This window comes from Galeopterus variegatus, unplaced genomic scaffold (genome assembly GCF_000696425.1).
Source record: "Galeopterus variegatus unplaced genomic scaffold, G_variegatus-3.0.2 Scaffold2131, whole genome shotgun sequence".
Classification (NCBI taxonomy): Eukaryota; Metazoa; Chordata; class Mammalia; order Dermoptera; family Cynocephalidae; genus Galeopterus; species Galeopterus variegatus.
Genome location: NW_007728242.1, coordinates 227,675 through 250,696, shown reverse-complemented (window position 1 = coordinate 250,696; position 23,022 = coordinate 227,675). Strand labels below are relative to the sequence as shown.

Sequence of the window (23,022 nt, the reverse complement as noted above, 5' to 3'; positions counted from 1 at the left end):
TAACTTGAATAAGTAATATACGATGTCCCAAGTCCTGTGTTTGGCATTAAAGGTGCAATGGTGAATTGCTCTTACAGAATTTTGTAGGGAGGGTAAGAATGGGGTAAATGCAGATAAAAAACAGTAGTTGGCAGGTTTGAAGCTGAATTTTTTTTTAGGGTTAGAGGGCCGTGCCTACCTTGTCCCAGGGAAGGGGATAGTTCTCTCGGATATAGTGAATGCTTGCATTAAGAAACGGAGTCCAGTGGGTGCTCTCAGACACATCATGGAATTTTCCTGACAAAACAAAAGCAGGGCTCTGGATTCTTTCTTAAAAGTTGGAGAATCTCCGTCAAATCTTCCACCCCCACCAACTGTGCTGCTGTGTCCCTTCTCCTCTCTCCCTCCAAGCCCCTTAGTTTCTTCTACTGATGTTCAAAAAAGCCCCCAAAAGAGAAGAGCCAGCTGAAACTTTGGAACAGGCATGGTACACTATCTGCCTGCTGCCCAGAGCCCTGCAGTAAGAGGAGAGGAACCTAAACTGGCTGACAGCATCTTGTGTCACCTGGCTGCAACAGAGGCTAGAAGCATTTCAATTCCTGTGCCATAAAGAAGCAACTTTTGGTTTGTTTTCTGTGTTTTTAAAAATATCCTCTTTGTCCATCACAGTAAATCTCCCTAACAGCACAAAAAACAAAAGCAGATACTCCAAAGGCTTTCAGGCATTTGAATTTATAATAATTGTTTTAAAATGGCACAGGTCCTAATGAATATTCTAGGCAAACATCATTTGAGTGGGCTCTTTATTCCCATAGGACGGGCCAGAAAGACAAGAAGTGGCAACTGCTTTAAACCTCCAAATGCTGCAAATTCTTCATGGGGGGCCAAATGTTACCAGGGCGACTAAAAGCAAAACTCCAGAGTTCAGATCTCTCAGTTCAAAATTTTTATGGTGTTGCTAAAGCAAAAATTGTCTAGCCAGTTTTAAAACACTGGTTTTTCTAAAAATGATTTTCAAAGAAGTTGGAATCAAGCAATTTAATTTGCTCCAACCGTTTTCCTAGAGATAAGACTAAACAATTCCCACTCTGCAGAATTTAGAAAAAACCCGCTGATCCCAATCTTTCCATCACAAGAGAGTATCTGCTGCTTTATAAAAAAAATGAAAACTGGGGCCGACCCGTGGCTCACTCGGGAGAGTGCGGTGATGGGAGCGCAGCGCAGCTCCTGCCGCGGGTTCGGATCCTATATAGGGATGGCCGGTGCACTCACTGGCTGAGCACGGTGCGGGCGACACCAAGCCAAGGGTTACGATCCCCTTACTGGTCACACACACACAAAAAAAATGAAAAATGCTAGATAGTTTGAATTCCTTTTCCCATTTCTCAGAACCTTTGTTATTATGTGTTTTGTCTCTCTGTAAAAGTGGCATACATTAAGCAATGTTTTTCAAATAATGAATAAAAAAATCCTTTTCTTTTTTTCTTTTTTATATAAGACATCAGGGGAGTTTTAAAATATTAAGGGACAGCAGAGCTCCCACAAATAAAGTTTGGGAAATGCTAAATTAGAAATAATAGGTTAGAGAAAAGGAGAACTACAACATGCAGACAAAATGATAAGACTGAGAAATGAGAGTTAACAGACTAAGAGGAAAACAGAAAAAAAATTATAAATATGAGAAATACAAAAGCTCAGCTGTCTGGGATCATAACTACAGGAGTGAGTAGCCCTAAACATTTCACTGACCCTAAAAGCATCACTATATTAAAAGAATGGGATAATGGCCCGAGATCCCAGCAGTGGTTTCCACAATGACGGAGTGTGCTGAATGGCTCCCTTTCAGCCCTCCACATCCACTCGCCACCCTTCTCCATCCTGCAGGGTGACTCAGACATCACCTGCTTCAACTGGCTTCTTTGCCCTCATGCTTTGGTTGGATTGGGTTGGGCCAATGGAGAGAACCCACAGAAGATCAGAGAAAAGGAAGCGAGAGAGGTTGGGGTATTTATCCTGCCTGCTCCCCTTCCATGGGGTTGCAGTGGACTGGCCATATCCCTCAGCAAAAGGTCCAGCTGCTGTCACGCAGCCCTCTCCACGCAGCTCTCTTTGTCTGCAGTTGCAGAAATCGCTCCCTCCCCCGCACTATCCCTTTCAATTTCTTACATCCTGTCCACAGCTTTGAAAATAGTGCCCTTATTAAACTCCCCTTCAATTATTCAGTTTGCATGTGCCTCCTGTGGCCTGCTGGGGCCCTGACTGATACAACCCATGAGCCCAGTGTACCTTAGATTTGCATAACACTTGACAAAATACTATGCATTAACACCAACAACAATCCAGTGAAAAAGCAGGGCAGGCTCTATCATTGCCACACTGCAGAAACGGAAACTGAGACTGCGTGTAAGGGACTTTCTCAAGGTCCCATGCTAACAGGCAGTATAAAAGGAACACAAACTCAGACTTTTTGATTTCTTGCAAAATGTTTCCTCTTATGCCATAAAGCAATAAAGCAAGTAAGAACACGTAGAGTGGTTTTCAGTCAAAAAATAAAGTTTTCAGAATTTCTATGCTTCAGCAGGTAAGTTTCAGCCAAATAGAAAATGTAACTATGTAAACTAAGTCATTGACCAACAACAGTAGAAAATATATTGTGCTGTTATGTATTTTTTAAGTCGTAACCATTTCTTTTAACCAAGCAAAAGTACATCGTTTGGTCTGCAAACCGTCATCTTACCTCCTTTGCAGATGCCAGGGTAAAAAGAATCAGGATACACGGTTCCAGCCTGATATGCATCCTGGTGTTCTAGTAATAGCTGGGGAGCAGGAAATAGAGAGATTGGAAGGTCAGAGTCAACAGCTTGGGAAATACAGGCCCCATCAATTTCCAGCCATAAGATGCTGGAACTGTGGAGGTGTAAAAAAGGAATGAAGAAAAAAGGAAGAAAGGAAGATAAGTAAATATGAGACATAACTTAAGACAACTCATTACTCTGTATAACTTCAGGTTTGTTCCTACCAAACACAGGCTAATTAAGAAGCAGCAAAAATCACGTATTTAAATGGCACCTCCTTTCATTTTTTCTGTCTACCCAGGACAGCAGGATTTCCCTAAGGCTGTTTCTCTGATGGGAGCTGATTTGTGATAGACTTTTAAGGATCCACAGTGAAACAAGAAAAATACATACCACCCACATATATACCAGTTTAAATACATATATAGACGACCTGTGCTTAAGTGTAAGATTATGTCCTTTGGTGCTTTTGGAGAGCTAAAAAAAACTTTTTCCCTTATAAAATGATATGAAGGTAGATGGTAGTGGTTTTCTTTTCAAAGGACAATTTTCTTCTCTTTCCTGGACAATTGGCTCACTCAATTCCATTCCGAGTCCCTTATGACGTGCCTAGCTGCATGCTAGAGGCTAGAAAACAATGACATTTCCCAAACTGTCCCAGCTCAGAGTCTGATGTGGCCCAGTCCCCATCACAGAAGCCACTTGCTTCTTCAGCTGTCATGAAGGGTTCGTTTTTTCTGCAGCAGGTGCAGCACAGGCCCCATGTTGCAGCTCCAGCTTGCCACATGTTCACAGTCACAGCACAGGGCATCTGTTTTGCTAGCAAGGAGCGTGGCTGAGGCAATGAGGTCCCACAGTGGCTTCTTCTTCCAAACCATGTATGAGACAGTTGAATGTGGAACCAGAGTGGCTGTTTGACAATGGCACAGGTAGCAGATCTTTGGCAGGCCACTTCTGTGTGTTGTTCTCGGAGTCCTTTCTGGATACTGTTGGGGCTCAGAAACAATACCCCAAAGTGAAGGCCTCAGAAGCGAAGTTTCTCTCTGACCTTCCCCTGCCCTCCTGTCTCTGGCCCCTCATACTCTCCCAAGGCAAACCACAGAAACTAGAATCCTTCTTTCCCAAAGTGGGTCATAGAAACCAGAACTCCTTTTCCCCAAAGTCAGCCATAAAATCTAAAAATATTACTCTGACCTTAGCTTGACTTTCTGAGACTCTCATTCCACAGGGGTCCTGCCCCATATCCAGAAGGCAGGAAGGCTGCACAGAGACGCCAAGAAGAATCTGAACAGACAGGCCTTGCTGGGTTTCCCCACTCAGTCTATCACCATTAGAGCCTACACTTTCATCCAATCACATTTCTACATGGCTGTCCCTGCTTCATAGAACCTAAGCATCAAAATGGACAGTCTTCCCTATACCTCTGAGCCTTCATCCTGAAGGCTCCCACGTCACATAAAACTATGATCAAATAAATTTGCCATGCTTGTCTTTTGTTAACCTGTCTTTTGTTGTAGGGGTGTCAGCCATGACCCTTAAGATGGGGAGAAGGGTCAACCCCTCTCCACCCCTACAACGCTCAGCCTAGAGCCTGCTGCTCCAGTTCTCACAGTTTATAAGCAGTGAATCCCCAAATTCTTGGTATTAAGCCCTCCTCTGCCTAAGCTAGCCAGAGGGGTTTCCATGATCTGCAAATGAACTCTGATGGACACGGTGGGCAAAGTGAAAGTTTGGCAACACAACTATTTTTTTTTTTCCAATAAGGACTTACTAATAATATGGACCATCCATGGACCCAACAAAGAAGTAGTTTGAGAACTGAAAACACAAGGAAAGATAGTGTCATCTGTTTTATGTTTTAGTTTTTTCCAGCGAATATCCCATTTCCCTCATTCTAGAGATGGAATCACTCTCTCCTGAGGAGAACCCATTCCATGCTGACCGGGGACTGACGATGGGGTAAGGAGCCAGCACTTTATCCACCGCATCACAGTGTTTGGCTCAAAGGTGGACACGTGTCTGAAGCTAGTTCAGTTAGCGTCTTCCCCAAGACTTCTCAGCTAGAGCTATGAGAAGACTCCCTTTTCCTTTCGGGGCTGCTAGTCTTTGAGGCTGAGTCCTGGGCTGTCAGTGTCCTCCCTGTGGGGAGATACAGAGCACCATCTAGACCTACGGGTCCAGCTCTAGCCTGTGCCATCAGTAACATGAACTAATAAAGTCCTCCTTAAAAAAAAAAGATAGTTTGAGTTGGACTTTTGTCACTTGAAAATAATAATTAACTTCATTGAATATTTACTTTACTGTTCTAAGCACTTTTTATGTATTAAAACTTGTTAAATCTGCATTTCCAAGTGAGGCACCTATGTTACTTAACATGACAAAATAACTGTAAAGTAAATTTTGAAAAATAAACATGCAAAATAGTCAGGACACTGCTGGGGAAAAAATATATTGAGCTACAGAAATAAAAACAGTATGCTACTAGAACCAAAAGAAACAGATTAATGAAACAGAATAATGAGTACAGAAATAGATTCAGCACACATATAACTTAATGTTTAATAGAGATGAATAAATGATGGAGAAATCAACAAACGGTGTTGTCACAACCCTATAGCCACGAGTATACCATCTTTGCACAGGTGAATCCATACTTAACCTAGGTGACACTGACTTGAAATTAACATTATCAGTAACAGGTCACTGGATCCCTATCATGCTTTATGCCAAAATAAATGCAAGATAAATTAGAAAGTTAAATATCAAAAATGGAGCCATGATGGGGCCGGCCCAGTGGCGCACTGGATAGTGCGCCGCTTGGGAAGCACGGCGGCACTCCCGCCCGAGGGTTCGGATCCCACATACAGAACGGCTCCCGCTCACTGGCTGAGCGAGGTGCGGGAGCAACACCGAGGTTTGCAATCCCGTTGCCGGTCCCTGGTCCAGTAGGGGGGTAACACTGAGGGTTGCGATCCGTTGCCGGACACGGAAAAAAGACAAAAGACAAAAAAAAAAAAATGGAGCCATGATGGGGCCGGCCCAGTGGCGCGCTGGATAGTGCGCCGCTTGGGAAGCACGGCGGCACTCCCGCCCGAGGGTTCGGATCCCACATACAGAACGGCTCCCGCTCACTGGCTGAGCGAGGTGCGGGAGCAACACCGAGGTTTGCAATCCCGTTGCCGGTCCCTGGTCCAGTAGGGGGGTAACACTGAGGGTTGCGATCCGTTGCCGGACACGGAAAAAAGACAAAAGACAAAAAAAAAAAAAATGGAGCCATGAAATTAACACGACAAAATTTAAGTGAATAACTATTATTGTGGAGTGGGAAAGATTTTTCTTAGCATAACATACAAGTCAGAAGCATAACAGGAAACATGGATAAATTTAGCTACACAAAAATGTAAGAGTTTTGCATGGTAAAAAGGACAAAAAACAAATTTAAAATAAAAATACATAACCATGAGAATCATTTGATAGATGAAAGGCTAATAGTTTTAATAAATAAGCCATTCTTTACATGCCAAGATAAAGATAAATATAGTAATAGAAAAAATGAGCAAAAGACAATTTATAGAAGAGGCAACAGAAATGGTCAAACACTTGAAAATATATTTAACCTCATTAATAAATTAATAATGAAAATGCCAATTAAACCTATAAGAAACTACCATTTTTTACCTACCAAACTGGCAAAGATGAAAAACAATAACAATTAAGCCTAAAAGCAAACTGTTTCCAAATCTGGAGATACTTAAGAACTTTTAATGAACAATTAAGGATGTTCACCCTGCCTCTGTCTTATGTCTTCTATGTTTGTCACATATGTTTTGTTTTGTTTTTTCATTTGTTTCTAGGCCATGGAGATTTGGCTGCCCATGCCAACCCCAAGGCTGAGGGGATTGCCAGGCATGGTCAAGAAACTGATCACATACAAGGAGACTGAGCATGTAAATAAATATATTGAGAACAATGGAAGCCAGGTTTCTCAGTATTGGAGACAGGAGTTGCAGACACAGATCGGAGAAGAATAGAATAAATCCTGTGGTGTCAGATCAAAATTGGTGGTATTTTTGCATCAACTTATGGTTTTATTTTATTTTTTATTTTATTTTATTTTTTTAAAGATGACCGGTAAGGGGATCTTAACCCTCGACTTGGTGTTGTCAGCACCACGCTCAGCCAGTGAGCGAACCGGCCATCCCTATATGGGATCCGAACCCGTGGCCTTGGTGTTATCAGCACCGCACTCTACCGAGTGAGCCACAGGCCGGCCCCCAACTTATGGTTTTAAATGGTAGATTAATTATAGCTAGACAGACAGGAGACAGACAGACTGGCCAACTTCAAGCCAAAACCAGGACAATTTGAGCATCAAGATAAAGAATAATAGTAATGTATTATAAGCCATTAAATAAAAGAGAAATCCATGAATGGATACTGGTATAAATCAATATATAAACGGGGGAGGAGGAAAGGCTTTACCTCACAGCAGAATGCCAACTAATAAGTGTAGAAGGAATGATGGAATCAGATAAACGCCATGTAGCAACCACCAAAATAATTATTTCAGGCAAGAATCATTCATGGATGCTAAAATCAGTGGGCAAAAATTTGATGAGAAACCGGATATTTACATAACCTCAGTATATCTCCCCATAAAATATTTACCTATTAATTACAAATTAGAAACTACTTGTTAACCCTCCAGAGTAAAAATGTGGCAGACAGCATCTTAACCAAGTGATAAAAATTATCATCCCTAGGACTTCCACTTCCTGCTAAGTACAACTAAAAACCCTGGACATAGTATATAAAATGAACAAAGATGACCTTGAAAGGTGGAAATAAGTATGCAGACCAGCTAGGCAACTTGGGACCAAGGAATGACACTGGTGATGTCTCTGTGTGTGTGTTTGTTTTTTGTTTTTTGGGTTTTTTTGCCTCATATGAGCTAACAACCCAGAAAAACAATGGCACAGACAAGAAAAAAAAAGCCTCAACAAAAAGCCTCTTCTTTCTAGCCACAGGACGAAAGGGGCAGCCCAGCAAGGCAGAAAACTTTTAACAATAACCTCTCTGCTCCATCCAGACACCACAGACCAAACAGTGGCCCCAACCTCAACCCCCTGTCAGTTGAGGCCAAGTGAGGAGCCAGGCTGAAACAGCTGCCCTGACACCCCTGCTGGACAGTGTCACAGAAGGCCAAGGAGTGGGGACTTTCATCCCTGCCATCCTGCTCCCCACCTCAATGTTCCACTTCAGTGTCATGAGGAGAGTCTGGACACCCCAGTCACCTGGTGGTAACAAGCTGCTCCTCCCCCTCCCCACTGGGGTGGTGTCAGAAGTGGCCCAGGGGAGAGCCAAGACTTTCACTACCACCCAGCGACAAGAGGTCACCCCGCCTTCTGGCATCAGCAGAGGCCATGGCGAGGAGTAGTAATTAGGCACTCCTACTCCCTCCCCTGTCCCTGAGTCAGGGAAGTATCGGTGGGGGCCACGTGGGGAACCTTGACTTCTACCCCCACTTGGCAGTAAGAAGGTGGTATTCCCAACCTCTTCCCCTAGCAGAGTGGTATCAGAAACAACCAACTAAAACAGAAGGTTTAAATAAGATAGAATCTCATAACCTAATACCCAAAATGTCCAGGTTTTGATAAAAAACCACTCATCACACCAAGAACCAGGGAGACCTCAAAAGTTATCAAAAAAAGACAATCAGGGCTGGGCAGTTGGTTCAGATGGTTGGAGCATGGTGCTGACAGCACCAAGGTCAGAGGTTCAGATCCCCATACTGGCCAGCCACAAAAAAAAGCAAAAAGGATAATCAATACATGCCAACATTGAGATGGCAGAAATGTTACAATTATCTGACAAATATTTTCATATATCAAATATTTGCTAGACAAATATTTTCTTTTTTTTTTTTTTTAAGATGAATGATAAGGGGATCTTAACCCTTGACTTGGTGTTGTCAGCACCACGGTCTCCCAAGTGAGCCACGGGCCACCCCAAAGACAAATATTTTCAAGCAGCCATCATAAAAATGTTTCAGTGAACAATTACAAGCATGCTCCAAACTAACAAAAAAATACAAAGTCACAAAGAAATAGAAGATATAAAGAAGAACCAAATGGAAATTTTAGAACTGAAAAACATCATAACTGAAAGAAAATTTAATGTCACCAGAAATGAGACAAATTAGCACTGAGGGCTTTCTGATATGATGCAAAGAATATAGCATCACCTTGACATTCTATCAGATTCCTGACAAAAATGCATGATCTTCAAAGGAATCTAATAACAAACCATCAGACAAAACCAAATTAAGGTACATTCTACAGAGCTACTAGATAGTACTTTTCAAAAGTATCAAGGTCATCAAAGACAAGGCTGGCCTGAGGAGCTGTTCCAGATTTCAAGAAGCCAAAGAGAACTGACAGCTAAATGCAACACTTGGATTTAGTCCTGACCTTGAGTTGGCCCTGGACTCATAAAGGACATTATTAAAACAACTGGTGAAATTTGAATGAGGTCTACCAATTGGATGACAGTGTTATTGCAATGCAGACTTCCTGATCGTGATTATTATACTGAGGTTATATAGGTCAGTGTCCTTGTTTTTAGGAAATACTCAACAATGTGTTGAAACAGAATGAGTACCACGTCAGCAACTAACTCTCAAATGGTTCAGATAAAAAACAGTATTTCTAAATAGAGAGGACAAAATGGCAAATACAAGCTGTCAACAGTTGGGAACACTGAGTAAAGGGTATACATATTTGTCTACTGTTTTAGCTCTTTTATCAGTTTTAAATTATTTTAAACAAAAAGTTAAAATAGAGAGTTGCTTAAATAAATTATGATACATTCTGGATAATAGAAAAATATGTAATTGTTAAAAATTATTCTGAAGATCTTTATTGACATGGAAAGATATTTCTGATTTATTAAATGAAAAAAAGTAAGTTATAAAACAGTGTGTAAAGTGCAATCTTTTTTGGGGGGTGGAGTGCTAATAAATGCAGAGAAAATGCCTGTAATGATATAAAACAAAATGTTAATATTGGTTATCTCTGAGAATTTTTTTTTTTTTTTTTACTGGTAAGGGGATTGCAACCCTCTGCACGGTGTGGTCCGCACCACGCTCAGCCAGTGAGTGCATCGGCCATCCCCATATAGGATCCGAACCCGTGGCCTCGGCCCTCTGAGAATTTTTCTTTAACAATGAGCTTCTAGCAGTTTTATAATTAGAGAAGACGACATTTTTTCTATTGAAGGGTAGGGCAGAGAAATGATGACAACCAACTAAATAACCACCATTGCTCTAATTTCATGCTTAACTCACCACATTCTTCTTACTCTTGTAGAAAGAGAGTAAATACCAGGGCAATAATGGCCACCAGTGTGGGGTCAACTTGGTTCTTACAGTTCTTATGAACGAATAAACTGACTTTCTCAGCTTTATGCATTATTCTTATTAATTTGGTTAGTGTAAGTCAAAGTCTTTGAGGTGCAGCAACCTCTGGATGTAAAAACAAAAAAGATATAGCATTTAAAAAATTCTTTCTCAAATATTTTTTCAAATTATGATTCACATCATTAAAAATTTTTTTAATTTAATATTTATTTTATTATATATAAAAAGTTCAAGTGGCACTGAATGGGACATATACCTTTTAACCATAATATTAATGATTTATAAATACATAAAAATGACTCTTAAAATTACTGGTTAAATATCTGATAGAACCTTTGGCACATACAGAAGAAAGTTAATGCACAAAGGAGTAAAAGAAAAGTTAAGCTTTATACCTCTTTGTAGTTAACTCGCCCATCTTGAAGACGGAGAAACTCCAGAGCTCTGTGTCCTGAGAGAAAAGGAAGACATAAATCAATTAAGTTCAACTATAACTGAAAGGAGAACTTTCTAGAGATCATTTTAAAAGGAAAATATATAACTCTTCAGATGTAACTGTCAAGGAAGAAGAAAATGAAAATGACATTTGTACTTAAAATTTTCATTAGGGATAATCAGATGCATACAATACTTACATTGTTGTAATATAAATCAAATTTACATGATGATTTAAAGTTTCTGCTTAACTAGCTCTATAACCTTGGGTAAATTATTTAACCTCTCTAGGCCTCAGACACCTCCTATGTAAAACTGAGTAAAAAATACCTACCTTACAAGTTTGTTGAGCGAATCACAGAAATAAATAAGTGACAAGCACAGTGACAGATAAGAAACAGATATCGCTGTCCTATCGCTGTGCCTCAGAATTGAGGTAAATAAACCTAAGCAAAAAATATAATAAACAGCCTAAACCATGGACTGAATAAATGATCCCCAAATGTTTTTTCAACCACCTTGGGAAGACAAAATAATCTCAGAAGGCTACCTACTCTTCCCACACAGCCACACACAGACACCCACAGCCTGAATTTCCTTAGAATTAACAGGAAGACTAACATTCCTTGTGAATAAACATTCAAAGGTGACAACATTTCTGTTGTGAATCACATCCAATTTTTTAATTCATACAACAAAAAATATAGCAACTACAATATTACAAACGTTAATACCATAAGAGACAAGTCATAACCCACACAAATAAGCTGTATATAGGATTCCAGTGATTTACAGACCCAAACCACTGAAAGAGGCCAACTCTAATAAACTCACATAAATGTCCACCTTCCACTCACACCCTTTATAAGCAATGAAAAAGAGAACCAAGATATTTATAAAATCATCTAAGTTATTAGTAAATAAGTGTTAGAGTTTTAGTCTCCTTTTATACAAAAATTCTCAAAATCTGTGCAGTTTCTATTTCAGGAGTTGCCTTGAATTATGCTCATATAAATATATACATATGTAAATATCCATCAGGACCCTGTTTGGTAGCTGCTGAAGAAAGGCAGGCAATTATTTGGTTTTGTTAAAATTTTACACGTCATCCATTTTGTAAATTTTTAAACGCTAAGGATTAAAAAATTGAATATTTCCTTTAATATTTGTTCCTCTTCAGCTCACTTCTATAGCTTTAGTAATTTCAACTTCACAGAACTTAGAGTTAGAAGCCAGAACTTTAGAATGCATTAAGAAGTTCACCTCCCCCATTTTATAGAAGAGGAATTGAGAGGTAAAGTGAATTGCTCAGAGGCACACATCTAGTTGAGCAGAGCTGGTATTAGAATCTGGCTCTGAAAAAAAGAAAAAGAATCTGGCTCTGATTCTTTTTTCCGTTGTTTCCTGACTCCCTTTTAGCAATAAATGTTTAATAGAAGGAACACTGGACTAGCTGTCAGGCCACTAACAAGTTAGCTGTGAAACAGTCTGGGATCATTTTTCTCAACTGTAAAATAAAATATCTGGACTCAGTGACCTCCAGCATCCTGTCAAATCATAAGATTCTACGATCACAGTTTCTTGCCCACCATACCTCAATCTCTAGGTCTATTTTGCACCAAAAAATTTTCATATTTTATCCGTAATTGTTATTCTTTGTAACTTCTGGGGGTGGCATAGCTCTAAAATACTGTTTCTATCTAAAGAAAACCCAGAACAACTGGTACATCTGAAATTAATGTAAAAACTTCTATAGAATGTAATCATAGCTAATTATATTATGAATTGGCTCACATTTTCCTTGTGTTAAAAAATGTTACAAATATACTTCATATGAGAACCAAATCCTTCTGCTAAAAGAGTAGATCCTTAAGTGTTCTCACCACACACACACAGAAGGTATCTATGTGAGGTGGTGGATGTATTAATTAGCTTGAGTATGGTATCATCTCACAATGTATACATATAACAAAACATCATGTTGTACACCTTAAATTTATACAATTTTTGCTCATAAATTATACCTCTGTGAAGCTGGGGGAAAAAAACAATTCTCTGTGCCACCATCTTACCTATATCCAGATAACTCTATCTTTGCACCTGAGGCCGGTGGCACTGGCTTGCTGTGCCCCTTGACTCCCCAGCTCCTGCCACCACTGTAGGCACCTCTTATGCCGATGACCATGCAAACTCCTTGCTTCCTTGACCTCCCCGAAGCCCATCGCCTTTAAAGCCACTTGACTCAGGGGACCCACTCCCATGGCCACACATGGCTCTTTACATGTAAATTGGAAATGTTTGTCCACGGGAATGTAAAAACAAAAATAAATTCTTCACTCCTACCATCTTCCACTATCTCTCTCTCTCCCATTCTATCAGTTCTTCTTATTCATTGCAACCTCTAATTTATCGAGCTCCTCACTATTTCACTTCTCAGAGAAACACCAAGGGACCCTAGAACCAAAGGGGCATCCGCTCTCTTGCTCCACCACTGAACCCACCCTGTGAATCCCCATACCTGGACCACTCCAATCATAGCTTTCTCCTCTCCGCTGCAGGTCCACTCAGCCGGGTGGGAGAAATTGTTTCAAAACATGGGATAAATTTTCCATCTCTTCCTTAATGTCTTTTGACAAATTTATTGTTCTTTCAATAATACACAAGGCACCAGTACTCACCTATTTCTATGTGTGTTGAAATGCCACACGCTGAACCTCTAGGGCAGAGAGAACCCAGCATGATCAGCAGGGCAGACCACAACCTGGAAGCAGACATGCTTTCATCCCTCACTGGCTCCTCTGGTGACGTGGGAACGCTCAGAGCTGCGGCTCCAAAATCCAGTGCAGAACCACTGCTTTCCCTTCTGAGCAGGTCACTGACACGGAATGCCAAGCTTCGCTTCAAAATAATATCGTTTTCCAATGAAGTCAACTGTTCAACTACTGTTTAGCTTCACCAGAACAGCAAACAAACTCTGTCTTCCTGAGGGGAGAAAAAGCAATAAACAGAAATCTGAAAGCCTCTAGGCAGAGGCACTGCATCTCTGATCAAGGTTTTCTCTGGATTTCATTGTAACATGAAATTTGTATGGAGACACAAGCAAAGTTGTCTCCAAATATTTTTTTACTTTCTGAGAAACAGACTCACCTGTGCATACTGATAGTCAATGCATATTTTAGACTCCCTCACTTTACAGGGGCGGAGCCCTCATGCATCCTTTCCACACATTTATCAGGGTGCCCTGCCTCCTCGGCCTCTGAAGCCACAAGTGCTGGGAAAGCTTTTATGGTGATCAGCTGGAACCGGCTGCTCTTTCAGTATTTGGCAACAGATACCGACACTTGTCTGGGATTACACAAGAGCAACCACTCCTGGTCTCTCTATCTCTGGCTGTTCTAATGGGGCTTATCCGAGCCTGTGGCAAGGTCAGATTCCTACAGCCCAAGCTAAGATGCTGATTCCATTTGGAAGGTGGAGGGGAGAGAGCAGATTTACGGCCTAGAATCAAGAGTTTGGAAAATGCTAGGCTCAGAATATACCTGTCATGAAGTAGCCAATCAACAGCACTTAGTCCAGGGGGAATTTAGGTTAAGCTCTTCATGAAAATGATGGTGATCTTAAAGCTCAAATTATACATATTATACATTAAAAGCTAGACAGGAGCTCTAAAAGTGTGGGAGAAAATGCTATTCATTCTCAGGTTAGCCAAACAGAAGGATGAATTGAAGGTGGAATGATATGAGACAGTTTCTGCCAACAGTTGCCTCTGTAACCTTAACTCAGCCACTTGCAAAGCCCCAAGGAAATGAATCCCGCAGCTCTCCCCAGCCCTGAGAGCATCAGATCCAGCTGCTTCTGACTACTTTTAATTCTGACTATTTTTAAGCCAAAGGCCATTAGCTGATGTGTTTTGTTTAGCTATGAGGTGTTTTATAAATTTATGCCATTTTTTTCTAAATGAAAATATTCACACAGAAATCTATATTTCTAGCTCTCAAAAAAACCAAAAAAAAAAAAAACCCCAAAAAACTGGCTTCATTAACTGACATTCCCATGTAAATGTGAGAATCACCTAGAGCTGAGAAGCCAACTGCCCACTTAAAGCGTGCCTTCTGCCACGTCCTCCAGTCCCCACCAGCCACACAGTGTGCCGTTTCCATGCCCCTTTTGGCCACGGAGGCCTTTGAGTTTCCTCCCTCTCATTCTGGGCATTCAAAGCCTGTGGACATAGAGCTGGCAATTATAAACTGGGGCTTTGGTAAACTCAGAACATCCAAGAGTAGTCAATGAAGGGTTTCCAAGGGTCACCAGAGAAGAAAAATAATGCTGCCTAGGAACGACATCTAACAAGACAGAATAAAACAAACCCATCCCAAAAAGCACCAAAGAAGGAAATGGGTTCAGTTACTAAGCAAATCCCAAAATTTACTAATTTTACTAATCCCCAAGTTCTCATTATGTATTTTTTGTTTAAGGTTCAGAATGACATAACTTTAGGAATGTAATAAAATAGGAAATATTTTGCTTAGACAGTGAGATGGTTATGCATATGAGCTTTACGTGAAACTACTGCTTGATTTTTTATGAAGTTAGTATTAGTTTTGTAACCATAAAAACATCAAAGCTGGGCCGGCCCGGTGGCGCACTGGATAGTGCGCCGCTTGGGAAGCGCGGCGGCGCTCCCGTCCGAGGGTTCGGATCCCATATACAGACCGGTTCCCGCTCACTGGCTGGGCGAGGCGCCGGAGCAACACCGAGGCTTGCGATCCCGTTGCCGGTCCCCGGTCTGGTACGGGGGCAACACTGAGGGTTGCGATCCGTTGCCGGACACGGAAAAAAGACAAAAAAAAACAAAACAAAACAAAAAAAAACATCAAAGCTATGTCTTTAAAAGAAAGTTAAAATATAGCTTGTAATATTAAGAAAACTATCTGACAAAGAATAAGCATATAGAAGAATTTTTCTTTCTACCCTACACCCCCCCTTTCCTAATACAGGTGGCTTTGGTACAAACGAGACAGCATGATTCTATCATTTAGAGCTCTTCTGGAAATACAGACACAAGGTGAGAAATAAACATGCATTTACATTAAAGAGTCATGGGGAGATATGCGTTTGAGAGTCAGAGGGCCTCAAGCTTCATTTGAAACCTGTTCTGCCACCTTCTTTCTATCTGTGTGGCCTTGTGCAGTTTATTAAAAATCTCTATGCCTCAGTTTCCTTATCTATAAAATGGAGATAATAATAGTGCCCACCTTATGGGGCTGTTGTAAAGATCAGATGAGTAAATATATACAAAGTGCTTAGAATAGGGCCTAGTATACAGTAAGCATTCAATGCACGTTGACTATTCTTCAAAAGAAATTTTCCCTGTCCAAAAGATTCACTACAGATTTCTATTAAGTAACCTATCTTCCTTATTGAATTTATTAAAAATAGATAAAAAATAGTTTACAGGTATTCAGTATTACATCTTTCATAACAATTTAGATATGTGTATAAACCAAAATTGGGTGAGGCTTCTGAAGTGAAGGTGGGTCTCCTTGTGCATATAAATGACATACAATTTTTATGCCCAGAAACTTTTGAGATAAGGCAGACAATTCCAACTCACCTCTACTCAAGTCTAATATGTTGCTGTCATCACAGGGCCATTATAGCAAATGGGGGAAGACGAAGGATAAAGGTGGAATTTGGGGGGTGGAGGTTCCCAGGACAAGGAAGAGCTAAAGAGAAAGGAGGGAAAAGGTGCTTGTCACCCAGTGGTCTTGTTGTCCTTGTAAGCCCTGGTGAACACAGCCAGCCAGGCTCTGGGGGCCATCAGGACAGCCTAGAAGTAAGACAGGAGCCAGGAGGGAATTGATCCCACTGTGACTAGGGGTTTGCAGAGGGCACAAAACAGTGGTGGAGAAGGGGAAGGCCACATTGTGAATTTCCTAGGCCCTAGGTACTTTTGCCTTTGTGAAACCATTTCTTTCACAAACACAAATAGCTAAATAAAAATCACATTTTACATGTGCATTAATATAAAGATCGACATATTGATATTCCACCTAGAAGATTATTTTCTTCTTCTGATTTTAGAAGAAATTAAATATTTTTGTGTGGCCCTAGGCATCATGCCTACTGTGCCTAATGGATAAGCCAGCTGGGAAGGGGAGTGGGCACGGTTTCAAATAGAGCCCTAAAAAGATAAGCAGATTGGAGTAATTTTGGAACAAGACAGGTAGTCATAACTGACTCCACTTTTCTGGGCCTCAGTTGATTGGGCTTCGACCGATTTTCCCCCGATTTCCCCAAGCCATAGAAATTGGTAGAGCTCCTTCTGCTGGCAGTAGGTGTAAACGCGCCAGCTTTCCGGTCCTGATTGTGATACACGGTCCTACATCCCTATAAGGACTCCCTCTCTTTCCCCAATTCCTTCAATAAAATACAGAACTAAATTGTAAATCTACATACACACAACAACATGAAACTCCGCTGTTACCACTTCCGCCAGATGTAACTGGCTCCAAACTAAATGGATCTGACTCAGCAAAAGCAAAGTCAAAATTTAAAGTACCTACTGCCTCTCGGCATTTTGCAAATAAGAAACCAATGTCCTAGAAAAAAGTGAAGATCCTACATGCTTCGGATAAGACAGCAAGACACTGGCAACACTGCAGGAGTTGAGAACGGGAGATAAGCAAAGACTAGTGATCCTAAAATGAATGCATACGGTTGGGCTTCACTTGGACCCACAATTCCCAGTATAAGCCTACTATTTTTATATTTATGCTCATTAAAGTTTAAGCCTCTCCTTGTCGCTTCCGGAATTTTTGGCCCAAGTCCAATTTTTTAATGGATGAAGAATTTGCTTAAAGGTGACGGCAGTATGTTCAATCCTTATACCTTGATTGATTCAAACAAATGGTTCCATTTACTAGTTGGAGGCCTAACTTCAATCTCACTAGTGGCTTGGCCTAGGGCAGCTAGTATGTCTTTGAACACTGTACTGAATTTCACGTAGCAACTGTACTAAGCATTATAAGTCACCTCACAACAAACCTATAGGGCGGGTATTGCTCCATTTTACAAGTGAGAGGGCAGGTTAATTTTCGAAGGTCACATAGTTTGTCGGCAACAGATACTGAGTTTGGATCCAAGTCTGTTTATCTCCAAAGGCACTGTCATTTATCAGGAGCAACCCGGCTCCCAATCAATGGAGAGAATGTCTAGACACACTCCCAGGAAAGAGCACTGGTCCCCCTCAGAGAACCATTGCCCCAAATCCTACATGCGCAAGAGCTGCAACGACGAAGAAGCGTGATCATGGCCTTGGCAGCTGGGGCAGGCAACCAGCGCATCTACTGACCGAGCACAGAGTCCTGCGGCGGGGACGCCGGATTTGGGGGACAAGGGGAGGGAGGGGTTCTCCTGCAGCGGTTGGGGGGCTAAGGATTAGTTACAGACAAATAAGCACCCGAGAGTGGGAAAGGCGACGGCGGGGAGCAGGTCAATCTCCCGGCGAGCCTTCCCGGGTCCCCGGCCCCAACCCTCCCCGGGAGACGGTGGCTCAGGGAAATGTCCAGAGCCTGGCGCCACCGTGCAGCGCCGAGGGCGCGGGGAGAGGGCGCTGCTCCGCGTCTCGACAACCTTCAGCCCGCGTCCTCTGCCGCCCCCGCGCGACCCGCCGGGTCCCTCCCGCCGGCTCGCTCCTCCCGCTTCCCCGCGGTCTCTTCGCTCCGGTGCACGCGCGCCCTCTTGCCTGTTTCCTGCCGCCGCCGCTCCAGGGCCATGGCGCCCTGCTTTCGGCTGTGGAGCTAGAAGCCTCCACTGAAACAGCAAAGGACCCAGCGGAGGGACGTGGGGGGGCGGTGAACAGGGCAAGGAAGGCCAGTGGCCTGCTGTCCCCTCCTCAGGGCTAGCTAGGAATGCTATGGAAAGTGCAGCCTCTGCGACACTCTCAGTTTCTTACGGTCCTTTGTCCCTCTATTCTTCAGCCAGAGATTGAATACCTGCTCCGAGCCACGCAAAGGTGTGCGTCCTCAGTCCACCCTGCAGGCCGCTGCAGGTCTGGCTTTGGAATACAGTTTCCTCTCACAGGTTCTCTCGAATCAGCCTGTTAGGGATGCGTGTGGGCACAGCTGGTCCTCAGTGCACATCCCACATGGAGCCGGAACAAGGCTGGAATTTCGGGGGCGCCAAAGACATCAAGACATCAGCCATCAAGACAAACACTATTTCAGTGCAATAATTTAAAAAATCAAAATTAATGCAAAAATCCGTGATGAACAAATATCAAAACTTTAAGTAAAGACAGGGTCAGTATTACTGATTCCTCGTATAACTTCGTATAATGTATGCTATACGAAGTTATTACGAGGCTTTCTGCAGGTGGAGGGGGGCCTCGGTCAAGGTGAGAGCGCGCCGGCTGCAGGGGGCGAGGGCTGGCGGGGCCGGCGGGGAGCAGAGGGGACTTTGCCCCAAAGTGAAACCAGCTGCGTCGACTCCCTCCTCTCCTCATTTCCCCGGGGAACACAATGCAGAAACAGAGTAACAAGGAAGGAAACGATCAACAAATAAGGTTGGAGCATCACCTTTGTGCCAAGCACTGTGCTAGGCTCTGGGGACACGGCCCCTGCCGTCAAGCCTCATGAACTGCACTGTCCATGAGGGGAGGCAGAACACAAACACGTAACACAAATGAGCCGAGAGTCTCGTCAACAGGCCTGACCGTGGGACGCGCGGGAGGTGTCAGGGAGGTGGGTGGCACGTGTGGCTCTTCAGAGTGTCCGAACTACCGACCCGACTGCAGGGAGACCAGGCAGGAGGCTGCCGCAGTGGTCCATGAGAAGGCTGGCAGTGAGTGCCCCGGGCTAGCATGGAATAGGGAAAGGAGAGACCTGTAGGAAGAATCAGGCTTTGTGCAGAAGAAGGGAGAAGTGCAGGACCGTTCCCCACGTGCTCTACCTGAATGGACAAGTGCTGTTTACTGACAGAACACTGGAGAATTGGTGGGGGGGTTGGGTGGGGAGGATACAGTAAGAAGAAAACTAAGAAATCTAGGAGCATCTGGTACTGTGTGGCCAGGTATAATTAGTCTGCTCGGACTGCCATGACAAAGTGCCACAGACTGGGTGGCTTAAACAGCAATTACTGTTTTATAGTTCTGGAGGCTAGAAGTCCAACTTCAAGGTGTCAACAGGGTTGTTTCCTTCTGAGGCCTCTCTCCTTGGCTCGTAGGTGGCTGTCTTCTCTGTGTCTTCACATGGTCTCTCTCTATGTCTGTATCCTAATCTCCTCTCTTGTAAGCATAGCAGTCATATTGAATTAGGGCCCACATCAGTGACCTCATTTTAACTTAATTACCTCTTTAAAGCCCCTATTTCCGAGTACAAGGGTACTTCAAAAAGTTGATGGAAAATGGAATCAAAACATAATATGGGAGCTGGCTGGTTAGCTCAGTTGTTTAGAGTGCACTGTTATATAACACCAAGGTCAAGGGTTCAGATCCTCTTACCGGCCAGCTGCCAAGAAAATAAAAGATACTACAAATCTTTCCTTGAACTTTTTGAAGTACCCTCCTACGGTCACATTCTGAGGTACGTGGGGGTTAGGACCTCAACATATCAATTTTGGGAGGACACCATTCAGTTTGTAACATTGGGGAAGGCCTCACTGAGGCCATGAGATGCAAAGACCAAAGGAGGTAAAGGAATTCAGCTAGAGGAAAAGTCAGGAGCAGAGCAGCCAGGAGGCCCGTGTGGCCCGAGTGGACTGAGCAAGGGGGAAGAGTTGTGGGGGAAGAGGTCATAGAGATGATGGGAGGAGGGCCTGGTCACGTGGGACATATGGGCCATTCTAAGGACTTTGGGTTTTACTTTTTTTTTTTTTTTCCTTTTTGTCTTTTTTCGTGACCGGCAACGGATCGCAAACCTCAGTGTCGCGCCCATACCGGACCGGGACCGGCCACGGGATTGCAACCCTCGGTGTTGCTCCCGCCCCTCGCTCAGCCAGTGAGCGGCCGGTCTGTACGCGGGATCTGAACCCTTGGCGGGAGCGCCACCGCGCTTCCCAAGAGGCGCACTATAGCAGTGCGCCACCGGGCCGGCCCTTGGGTTTTACTTTGTGTGATGTGGGGGCCGTGTCAGGGTTTTAAGCAGAAATATGATCTGGTTTACGTTTTGAACAGGTACTCTGGCCACAGTGCTGAGAATAGACTGAAGGAGGGACACTGGTGGAAGCAGAGAGATCTGCTGGGGGGATGCTGCAGTGATCTAGGTGGGAGGTCACGATGGCTTGAACTAGGGAGGTGGCAGTGGAGGTGGTGCCTTAAAGGGAGCACTGTGGTAGCATGAAGGGAGAGCTAACTGGATTTCCTGATGATCATTATGGGGTATGAGAGAAAGCGGGGAAGTCAATGGTGACCAGGCTTTCGGCCTGAGCAACTAGAAGGATGGAATAACCACCGGCTGAGATGGGGAAGGGTGGCGTGCAGCGGCATTGGGGTCAGATGTCAGAGCTCAGTTTTGGACACGTTGAGTCTGAGATGTTCATCAGACACCCAAGTGAGGACGTCACGTAGGCTGCTGGACATATGAGTCTGAAGCGTGAGATAGGTCCTGGGCTGGAGATGTAACTGTGAAAGGCATATGCGTATGTAATGCACACGTACTTGCAGCTGTGGGAATGGCGAGACCACAGGAAGGGAGTGGGTCAAGGCCTGATCCCTGGCCCTATGTATAGCAGCATTTTGGAGTCCCATAAGGTCCCACAAGGATCAAAGCCACTCGCCCTATAGCGTTACAGTGTAGGGTCTGGGGAGCTCTGTCAGTACTGTCAGTGGTGGTTCCGCGGCTGTAGGGCTGATGTTGGAAACCTCTCACTGAGCCTGGCAGATGCCACCACCCATTCTAATGTCTGTGCCCCTTCCATCTGACAAGGGCTCGGGTCTTCTCAGGGGACCTTTCTTCTTGGAAGGAGGGGCTCTTAGATCCTGGAACATCTTACTAAGAGAGTGGTGCCATTGGCTTCCTAAGGGTCCACCACCACAGGCAGGAGATGGTGGGGCGTGGATGCAGTGACATGGTGAACGCAGTGACATGGTGAACGCAGGTTGTAGGGCAGCTCTGTGATTCATCCCTCTCTCGCCTCCAGCCCTTTGCTATCTTTCTCCCCGGTCTCTTTCCCCTTCCTTATACATCCGCCTGCTGGTGAAGATCAAGCTCACAAGTAACTTCTGCCTAGAGCCTGGCACACCACGAGCCTTCAATTCTCCCTTCTCTGAGCCCGCAGCCCTGCTCTGTATGCCTTGGCAGCTTTTGCTTTGCCTTGTGTCTTTCCTTCACGTGTTATAGACCTCCTTTTCCCAACTTCTGAACTCCTGGAACGTGGGAAGCAGGGAACTAATATATATTGACCACCTTTTAAGCTAATTCGTTTTCTACTGCTGCTGTAACAAACTTAGCAGCTAAACCAATGCAAACTTACTCTCTTACAGTCCTGGAGGTCAGAGGTTCAAAATGGGTGGCAGGGCTGCATTCCTTCTGAAATCCTCAGGGGACAATCTGATTCCTTGCTTTTTCCAGCTTCTAGAGGCTGCCCGCATGCCATGTCCCGTGGCCCCAACCTCTGCTTCTGTTGTCACTTCATCTTCTCTGACTCTGACCCTCTTGCCTCTCTCTTATAATGACCCTTGTGACTGACTGCATGGGGCCCACCCAGATAATCCAGGAAAATCTCCCCACCACAAGGTCCCTAACTTAATCACACCTGCAAAGTCCCTTCTTGCCACATGAGGTAACACGGGGATTAGGACATGGACATCTTTGGAAGCCATTTTTGTACCCACCACAGCTCAGTACTGTTCTTGGTGCTTCACGTCGTTGAGCCTGGGCCCTCATCTTAAGTGCGTAACACCCTTTCTTATGCCACTCACACACACCCCGTTCCCATCTCAGTCTGTAGGACAGATCCAACTTGCCAGTGAGTTGTTAAAATAGGGAACGATACTTGCAGACATTATGTTGAGTAAAATAAGCCAATCACAAAATGGCAAATGCTGTATGATTCTACTTATATGAGGTACCTAGAGTTGTCAAATTCATAAAGACAGAAAGTAGAATGGTGGTTGCCAGGGCTGTGGGAAAGGAGGAATGGGGAGTTATTGTTGAATGGGTACAGAGTTTCAGCTTTGCAGAATGAAAAAGCTCTGGAGATGGATGGTGGCGATGGTTGTACGTCACTGTGATGTACTAAATGCCACTGAACTGTACACTTGAAAATGATTAAGGTGGTCAATTTTATGTTATTGTATTTTACCACAATTAAAAATAATAATTAAAAAAAAAAGTAGGGGGCTGGCCCGTGGCTCACTCGGGAGAGTGCGGTGCTGATAACACCAAGGCCCCGGGT

The 23,022-nt window shown here is 43.6% G+C and overlaps 2 protein-coding genes across 2 annotated transcripts in view; one reads left to right on the top strand and one right to left on the bottom strand.

The window, feature by feature from the left end:
• Positions 1-16,321, bottom strand: part of GPLD1 (glycosylphosphatidylinositol specific phospholipase D1) — a 54,686-nt gene extending 38,365 nt beyond the window's left edge. Inside the window, exons 1-5 of the mRNA XM_008580585.1 lie at positions 16,241-16,321; positions 13,305-13,608; positions 10,587-10,642; positions 2,717-2,795; positions 179-276 (exon numbers count right to left, since the gene is read on the bottom strand). Of these exons, the coding sequence (XP_008578807.1) occupies positions 179-276; positions 2,717-2,795; positions 10,587-10,642; positions 13,305-13,401 (330 nt within the window). The 5' untranslated portion in view covers positions 13,402-13,608; positions 16,241-16,321. The remainder of the gene's footprint in view (positions 1-178; positions 277-2,716; positions 2,796-10,586; positions 10,643-13,304; positions 13,609-16,240) is intronic.
• A 2,415-nt stretch (positions 16,322-18,736) lies between these two features.
• Positions 18,737-23,022, top strand: part of ALDH5A1 (aldehyde dehydrogenase 5 family, member A1) — a 28,705-nt gene continuing 24,419 nt past the window's right edge. Inside the window, exon 1 of the mRNA XM_008580587.1 lies at positions 18,737-18,853. Within this exon, the coding sequence (XP_008578809.1) occupies positions 18,737-18,853 (117 nt within the window). The remainder of the gene's footprint in view (positions 18,854-23,022) is intronic.